This window comes from Balaenoptera physalus, assembly GCF_965194825.1.
Source record: "Balaenoptera physalus genome assembly, chromosome: 13".
NCBI lineage: Eukaryota > Metazoa > Chordata > Mammalia > Artiodactyla > Balaenopteridae > Balaenoptera > Balaenoptera physalus.
The window spans coordinates 99,732,473-99,742,245 of record NC_138892.1 but is presented as its reverse complement, the minus strand read 5'-3'; the positions used below and the strand labels follow the sequence as shown (position 1 = coordinate 99,742,245).

The 9,773-nt window shown below is 37.5% G+C and overlaps 1 protein-coding gene across 4 annotated transcripts in view; it reads right to left on the bottom strand.

Annotated features, from left to right (window-relative positions):
* Positions 1-6: 6 nt before the first annotated feature.
* Positions 7-9,773, bottom strand: part of MAGOHB (mago homolog B, exon junction complex subunit) — a 13,684-nt gene continuing 3,917 nt past the window's right edge. For 2 of the 4 annotated variants that reach the window (XM_082420402.1, XM_082420405.1), the window contains 2 exons: positions 8,134-8,216; positions 6,333-6,692 (listed from right to left, as the gene is read on the bottom strand). In XM_082420402.1, coding sequence (XP_082276528.1) covers positions 6,593-6,692; positions 8,134-8,216 — 183 coding nt within the window. In that variant the 3' untranslated portion in view covers positions 6,333-6,592. The other 2 variants (XM_082420404.1, XM_082420403.1) reach the window with 2 other exon arrangements.

The following is a 9,773-nucleotide window of genomic DNA, read 5'->3' as shown; positions in this document are numbered from 1 at the left end:
CCAGTGAAAAGAAATTCATTTCTATAAGTCTGTTCCTATGAGCCAGACCCTGTGGGGGAAGAGGAGTGAGGTGGGAAACACAGGTGAAATTGATTATGCACAGACAAACCCAGCCCTATTTCACCAGGTTCTAATCACATTCCTTGCTTATTCTTTTCTTCCCTTACCAACCTCCAGCCACAACTAACCATCACCCTTTAGAAGGCATCCCCATTCTTCACCTCCCACGTCTCTTCCAAACTACTTTACAAACACAGTCTACTGAATGTTCTGACCACTAGGACCCCCCTAGGTTATGCTGCCTGTTGTCCGGCTGTCAGCTGACCCACTCCTATCCTCCAATGCAATTCTTAATCTCAGAATCACCATTGAGTCTGCCACTTGTCATCACGGGCAGGCAGTCAGCTGAACTACCTCCCAGAGACTAATTTAATTCAGTTGCACAAAGTTTCATGAGTGGAGTCTGGACACTTCAGGAACACTGACTGCTGTGCATTTTCTTCTCTCTTTACCCTCATCCTGGATTGACTTTGTCAATCTCAAAACAGAAAGATCCCGAGCCCTCAATCCCAATGCCAGAAATGAATGAATGAAGTCTGCTGAGAGAACGTAGGGAGTAGGGGTGGGAGAAATAGTAATGGTTGTCAAAAGGTGGCAGAGAGAGATGCCATCATTTGCTGGAGGACTGCTGTGTGTATAACCATATTGAAACCTCCCAACGCTGACAGCTATTTATTGTCACCCCCTCTTACAAATGAAGAAACTAATGTTAAGAAGGTAACTGACTTACCAAAGAACACATTATTGCTAATTCTTGACCCATGTTTAAAATCAGGCCTGATTGAATACATAGAGCACAGATGGGCTTTGGATTCAGAAGAGCCTGGATTTTCAACTAATCTCTTGCCACCAAGCATGAATTCTAGAACCGGGCAGATCTGGCTTGAAATACCAGAAATACTTGAGGCAAGTCACTTCACTTCTTTAAACCTCAGATTCGACGAAAGTAAAATATTGCTTTTGCTTCCCAAGATTGTAGGGTATATAAAGCGCTAACCAGACCTAATGCTAACGTTCATTAAATGTTAAATACTATTATTTGAAGTCCAAGATTCAAATCCTTTCTAGCTGTAAAAATTTGAACTCGTCACTCCAAATCTTCAAGCCTGTTTCTTCACACGTTCAATAAGAATGTCACTCACTTTATGTATCTGGAAGAATTCAATTAGATTAGCACTGCAGCTAGGATTTCTTAGACTTCAAAAATAAGTAAATATTCATTTTTTTCTCTTTCTTCAAGGGGTCTATAAAGAGTGAAAGAGCCAGGACTGCAATCCAGAAATGCTGACACACTGAGCTAGGAGTGCAGATGCTTAGAAGGAAGCGGGGGTGGGCGGGGGGACCGGGGCGGGGGGGAGGCGGTGCGTATTAACACAATTTAGGAGCTGGGAAACATGGCAGCATCCCACTGCCTCTATAGAAAAAGGCATTCCATGACCTCAGATCTGGTTATTTTATATCTTACGCCCCATGGAGATATTGGTGATGTTGAGCTTTTTTTCTCTTTTGTTTTACATGCTCATAGCTGGAAAGAGGGTGGATAGCTCTCATGATGGAGGCTAAGACAGGGGCAGAACATATTTTTACACTTACATAGTCGTCTGTTTCCTCTGTATAAACTCCATACCATGAGAACATCGGTCCCATTCGTTATTCTAACTGTAGCACATGGAAGAGATATGAGGCCTACATGTGCCCTTGATGAACGAGGTGGTTAAAGGTAAGAACTGACTACAAAATCTAGAGTTTTCATAGTTTCGTAGAGAGACATCATGAGATTAATAACGGGAAAGCCAAATTATGTAGCTGCTCCCTCTAAGCTCTAGTTTCTTTTTATTACTAAGCTCTGATTTCTGGGAAAGGCAAATTTCTTCTTAAATGAGAAGACAAACCAGCATCAGAAGATAACAGCAGTAACTTCAGACAGGACTAACTGAAACTCTTAGCATTGTCGTTTGGTCAAAGCACAAAATGGAAGCACTAAACTTCATCTATCACACCCACTCCTTAAGAAAACAGAAAGATGAATAATTTGAAGAATGTTTTGAATGTTCTTGTACATTGTCTTCCGAATTCACCTTTGTGCAAAACACAGATAACATACACAACATGAATACATAAAGCATTCATTTACTTCCTGGCTGCTTAAAGGCGTTCTTCATTTAGGAAACCACACCTTTTACCCGTCCCTTCCTGATGATATTAACTTCGTCAGCCAGAAGCTTAGCACACAGCTTCTAGTCACACCTTCAAACCTCAATGGCTTATCATTTCACAGCAGCAGGCTGTTCTTCCTGTCGCAGCCTAAAGTGAAGGCTTCGAGAATAACCACCAGTTCCCAGGGAAAGATGGTCTTTACTCCTCTTATTGGGAGGAGTAACCTCACCTGGCCAGGTTCCCCCCTCCATGGCTATTTGTCCTAATGCCTCACCTTTATGCCACTGAGCCATATGAAATTTCCTGGCTCTTACAGTAAAAACTCAAAAGAACACCTTGTTTGAGGTTTCCTGTTTCCCTAATTAGCTACTTTATTTGTCCTTCTCTTGACCATAAAAGCTATTCTAATGCTCTAGAGAATTTCTCTATTGTCCCAGCTGGTCTCCAGCAGTCAATCAAACAGGAAGCATCCTTCCTCCAACTTCTAACTAAATGAGAGGAACACCTGAGGACATAAGAAAGCATGAAAAAATAATGGCAAAAAAAAGGATTTTGGATAACTATTCAGACTCTGTGCCACTAAGGGATAAAGCCTATTCACAGGTTGAAAGGGAAAATAGTTCTGTGAAGTAGTGCCATAATGAAGAATTTCAGTTCTTCAGTGTTCTTGCCACTGTATCACATGATTTGGACTCTAAGCTCCTCCTCAAATCATTCATTTACCTTTGTTATTTTTATTAATTTTTTTGGATTTTCAATCTAGCTCATTGCCATATAATGCTAGGAAACCAATTATTAAAATAATCAAAAAACTTAAGGTCCACACAAAAACCTGAACACACATGTTTATAGCAGCTTTATTTAGAATGGCCAAAACTTGGAAGCAACCAAGATGTCCTTCAGTAAGTGAATGGATAAACAAACTGTGGTACATCCAGACAATGGAATATTATTCAGCCTTAAAAAGAAATGAGCTATCAAGCCATGAAAAGACATGGAGGAATCTTAAATGTGTATTACTGAGTGAAAGAAGGCAGTCTGAAAAGGCTACAGACTGTATGATTCCAACTATATGACTTTATTGAAAAGGCAAAACTATGGAGACAGTAAATAGATTAGAAGTTGCTGGCGGTTAGGGGTAGAGAGAAACGAATAGACAGAGGATTTTTAGGGTAGTGAAAATACACTCTATGATACCATAATAATGGATACATCATTATACATTTTTTCCAAACCTACAGAATGTACACGGCCAAGAGTGAAACCTAATAATGTAGGTTCATCAGTTGTAACAAATGTACCACTCTGGTGGGAGATGTTGATAATGGGGGAAGCTATGCATGAGTTGGGGGGCAGGGAATATACAGGAAATCTCTGTACTTCCCTCTCAATTTTGCTGTGAACCTAAAACTGCTCTAAAAAAATAGTTTTAAAAAAAAAATCATATGGATCAGTCGTTGAACTTACAGCACAACCCATGTTCACAGGTTTCACACATTTCAAATGAAAACAAAGTAGTCTAACAATAGGATATATAAAATAATCTCATGTATATTCATATTTTAAATGCCCACATGAATAGACTCAGCCTGATATCAACGAAATATCTACCTGTACTTTTAACAGTAAGAAGAGGCACAAAACCTGGTTTTTCTTTCATATAAAGCACTTTTTTTTTTTTAATCTCTGCCTCATACGTTATTATGGCTAAGAGGAAACATTAAAGATTATTTAGCCCAACCCTTGACTTCAAAGACCAGAGGTTTAAACATTTGACAGCATTAAGCAACTCCTTCCACCATGCCCCGCTATCCTTGACCCTTAGAAAAAGTTCCAGATTTAGCATTGGTTTCATGGCAGAGATACCACCATTTACCCGACTGGTAGTCCTCCCCAGAAGGTCAAATTCCACTAGAGGTTGGTCAGCTTTCAGCTTTCCGTGGGTTATGTCACTCAAAGGCTTTCTTGACCTCAAGCCAAGTTAAGATGGTGTTACTAGGGCAATACTACAGATTTGCACTCCCCAATTTATAATATTAAATATCTATTTCTCTATCTACAATAATTATTGGGGCACAGTAGGAATAGGCACATGTAGGCACAATAGGAAAAGAGAAATATAATAATGCATAGTTTTTATTACATTCATGTAAAAGAGGGACATGTGGGAAACGGGGTGGGGGGCATGTGGGAATTCTTTGTGCTACCTTTTCAATTTTTTGTAAATCTATAATTTAAAAAATAAAGTATATTTTGTAAACAAACAAATATATATATATATATATAAATAAAATAGAATGGTAGAGCCTGGCGGATCATCCCGCTTCTCACCCGTCCTCTTTGCTGTGCTGTATTGGTTGCTTTGACTGAGGAACTCATACTGTACACAGAACTTAGGATCACAGTTGGGCCACATCCAAAAGACACATCCTTATCCACTGTGTTCGAACATACAACTCTGTGGTATGTGCATTTGAAAAATGCATGGTAATGAAAGGTATCCATAGCGACAGAAATGAATCTCTTACACCTCAGACTAAGTTACAAAGACAAATAATCTGAAGGCAGTAAATATAAAAGACAATAAAATGCTGAAAAAATTTTTACAAAGCACCTACTATATAGAAAAGACTGTGTTAGATGATGGGTAGTGACACTCCATCCCATGAAGGGGCAAATGAAGGGATGAGGCACAAAATCAACACTTGAAAAGTAAATTTAGGGCTTCCCTGGTGGTGCAGTGGTTAAGAATCCGCCTGCCAATGCAGGGGACATGAGTTCGAGCCCTGGTCCAGGAAGATCTCACATGCCGCGGAGCAACTAATCCCGTGCACCACAACTACTGAGCCTGCGCTCTACAGCCCACGAGCCACAACTACTGAAGCCCACGCACCTAGAGCCCGTGCTCCGCAACAAGAGAAGCCACCGCAATGAGAAGCCCTCGCACCGCAACGAAGAGTAGCCCCTGCTCGCCGCAACTAGAGAAAGCCCGCGTGCAGCAACAAAGACCCAGCGCAGCCAAAAATGATAAATAAATAAATTTATAAAAAAATAAAAATAAGTCTATTGGCACCAATTATACCAGTTTTTCCACCCATAAGTGAGAAATCAACATGATATGACTTATAATAGAATTATTACAGTAAATGAAAAATGTTAATTATAGAATCTAGATTGGCATATGGGTGTTCATTTTACAATTCTTTCAAGTTTTCTACGTTTGAAATTCTTCATAATAAAATGGTGGAAAATACTATTTTTAATTAAATAGGACTATAAATTCAGTTATATTAGCCACATCTCAAGTACTCAGTAGCCACATGTAGTATCCAGTGGCTACCCTATCGGACTGCTCAGATACAGAACATCTCTATTACCGCACAGAAGTTTACTGGACAGAGCTGCTCAGGAGCCCCGGTGAGCCTTCAGACACCAATTCTTCCACCCTAAGGTCCCTGGGCAAAGTAGATGATGACTAACAGGACTGCATACTTTGAGTGAAGGTTCAGATGGAAAAGTCACAGAATATCAGGGCATTAGCTACTAAGAGGAGAAGTAATCCAGTCTACCAGGAAGAGGTTGAAGGGAACTGAGAAATATGACTGGGACCTGTGTTCATTAGGAGTTAGGATATAAATACACACACACACACACACACACATATATACGTAAGTCTAAATTTTAAGTAATTTTTAGAGCTGAGAACTCACTTACTTCCCACAGATATACAAAATATATACATTGTGAAATAATGGAAAAAGGAGCATAATAAAAGATATGCCTAATTTGGGGTACTGACTTTTATCTTCGTAACCTTGAGGAAATCACTGCTTATACAAAAACATTTAAATGTGAATGACCCCTGAGGGGTTTGTGACAAATGTAAAAAATCCAAAACCTTCTATAAACAACTTCTATAAGCACCAAAAAATTAAATCCCATCAGGTATGGTACAAACAAGGGAAGATCTACAATTGCCTTTAAATGGATGGGAATCTGGCTACATGTTTCTACGTGAAAGACCCTCTGCCATAGAATGCACCTACTAGAACAATTTTCGTCTTTAAAATGAATCAGAGATACAGCCTCATGAAGGAAAAAATGCACTCTCCATCCAGGCTTTGATATATTTTATTGGAGCAAAACTTCAATAAAGGTGGCTTTTATTTAGAGAATTTAATGTGTGTGGGGACTATCCAATCCACTTGGACCCAAGTGAAGATAACCATTAAGCCTGTTTATGTATTTTCTTATTTTCAATTTGCATACAAAAGAAGCTTGCTTCACATTCATAAAAACCCCAACATCATAAATGACAAACCCTCCCTCACCCATCCCTTAATTAAATATAAACAAGTTTCAAAAAACACACACTTTAGATTGGTTTAATCTTGAAATGTAATCCAATAAGACTAAAAACTAAACATTTCAGGTCCTGTACCAAATAGTAAAATACTCGAAGGCCTTCAGGATCCCTAAAATTTAAAAAGATAAAAGTTACTTTTTTCTTCCTAAAATGAAACAACATAATAGTACAAATTAATTCCTAAAACAAAACAAAGACCAAAAACCTAAAACAATTAAGTTAAAGGAATTCTGAGGAGAAAGGAAGCATTTTCTGATAACTAAAATGGATATCCTGAACAATTCCCATCTCTATCTTTTCTGTAAGAAAAAAATACATAAATTTCTTCATCAGTATTCATTTCATATTTAAAGTGTTTATTTCCGTATAAAAAATAATATTTATGCATCACAAAAATGTTTAAGGCAAATAAAATTATAAAGATAGAAAAAAGAAACTCAATACTATATAATGTCATTCCTCATGGAATAATTATAAATATTTTGGTATTTCTCTAATTTTTTTTCATAATTAAAATCATTCACTGTGGCCTTTTAAACATTACTTTTTCCATTACATTAAAAAAAATTCACAAATAATTTTTAATTAATTTAGCAATTCTCTCCTTGTTAGCATTTGGATTGTTTTCCAATTATTAATAAGGTTTTAATGAACATCTTTATGAATAATAAAGTTTTTTCATTATTTCAGAGTATTTCCCAGGATAGATGGATGCTCAGAAATGAAATTAGCTGGACAAAGATAAAAGAAAAATACTAACAGCTTTTGATGCACATTATCAAATTGCTTTCCAAAAAACACTGTTATCAATTTACAATCCCAGTAGGAAACAAATGCCACAGCCTCTCCAACTACAGGAAAACAGATGTGATAGTTTACAAGCATCGCGCCAGTCTTTATGAGCACAGCCACTTGTATCCAGTCGTTATGCATTCATTCCTTTCTCCTTCCTCTATAAACTATAAAGCACCTATTGTGTGCCAGGCATTGCACTAACTCTGAGATACGGCAAGGTTCTCAGGGAGCTTACACTGAAGCCAGTTAAGCAAACAAATAAGTTATTACAATTTAGGGGGATAGGAAAAAGACACTATAAGAACATTTTGAGGGGAAAGAGTGGAAAGAAATAATTGGAGGCAGAGAGATTTTTCAGACAATGGTATATGGTACCGCACTTACAGAGCTTGGGAAGACACAGGTAGCTAAAGCCATACTTAAGCTATACTGGGGCTTTTTCCATTTCTTTCAAGTATTAAATCCAAGGAGGAGAATGATGTTATATGGGACTAATAAGGCTGATAAATCCAATACGGATTTCTTTTAAATTTTGTGACGCTGTGTCCAGATTAAGATTTTTTTTGGCAATCAGTAAAATATACCGCTAACTTCTTTGATAACAAGTCTTCACTACTATAAAAATGAGGATTACATATACATAATAAACTGATACAGGTTGCAATTAAAATAATCTTCCCAAACTGGCTATAGTTCTAAAATGAGCCCCTCTAATAAATTATGTCAATTTAGTCAAAATGCTTTAACATACTCACTTTGACTGATTAACATCAATAAGAGAACCTATTTTTGATGTGGTAAAAGAAATGTGTTCATCTCCAATTACAATTTCAAGCTCCTGAAAAAAATAAAACAGAGAAATGTAGTTAATAAAAAAATCCATCCCACAAGATATATGTATTCTTGCTACCAAGAAGTCCCAATTTTAGCTGCAAGTTTTCTAGCCATCATAGAGGAGGAAAAAAAAACGAAGCGACCTGTTAGCTATGAACTATGTAAAACAAAACCTCACCAGCTCCTCAGGTGTCCCCAGTATTAGGATGAATCAGGAATTGCTCTCCAGGGGCTTCTCTGGCGGCACAGGGGTTAAGAATCCACCTGCCAATGCAGGGGACACAGGTTCGAGTCCTGGTCCGGGAAGATCCCACATGCCGCGGAGCAACTAAGCCCGTGAGCCACAACTACTGAAGCCCATGCTCCGCAACAAGAGAAGCCACAGCAATGTGAAGCCCACGAACCACAACGAAAAGCAGCCCCTGCTCGCCGCAACTAGAGAAAGCCCATGCGCAGCAACGAAGACCCAGCGCAGTCATAAATAAATAAATAGAAAGAAATGTAGATGTTAAAAAAAAAAGGGAAATCACGAAAAAAAGAGAAAAAAAAAAAAGAACTGCTTTCCAGAGATCTCAAAAAGATGATGCTATCAAATGAATGATATGAGTGACACAGAAATGTTTCTTATAGTGTGAGTAAAACTAGTAATATGGGTATAAGCCTATTTTTAATATAATAAATACAAACACATTTATCCTTTCTACCAGGCTCTACAAATAAACTGCATAGTATTAATAATAGCACTACTTAGCACCCACTACGTGTCAGGCCCGGTGCTAGGGACTTTACAAACATTCTCTGTAATCCCTAAAATTGGGCTAATAAAGCCTACCCTTCTCAGGCCAGCTTTATTTGCCTAATTTTACAAATGTGAAATCCAAGACTCATAAAGCAGAGGAAAAAAACTGTTGATGTAGAACCACTAGTAAGTGATGGTACTAATATTTGAATCCTGGACTATAATACTGAAAGATTCATACTCTTTTGACTTCACCAAACAATTAAAATTAAGAACTAGTAAAACAAACATAACATAATATAGACATTTCTAGTGTGCCAAAATTAAGTATAAATTTTTCTCCATATTTTATCTGCAAATCTAAAATGAAAAAGTAAGAGGCTACGTCTGTAGTGATTTTTAAGTTTAAATTAACAGATGACCTTAAAGACACTCCTAGCTATGTATTTGAGCAGAAAATCTAATTATGCACAGTTTATGGCACACACAAAATGGAGAATTAAATAAGACTCTCAAACAATCACAAAATCTTTGACTTAAAGATCCAACAGACAATTTCTGGAGCATGAGTAATCCTCCCCACTAACCAAAACACACGAACACATCACCAAGTGGGTAGATGAAAGCACTGCCCTCTCCCTGAGTCTAAAAGAGAGAACAAAAGGCTTGTTGCTGGTTTTAATGCAAACGTATATATGTATAAAACAAACAGATCTAAATTTACTTCTTAAAAGTGTTTGCAGTGCATAAAATAAATACTGTTAACTATTACCTTTGCTTTCCTAAATAATATTTCTTTAAAGAGAAGTGTTAAGTTACTGC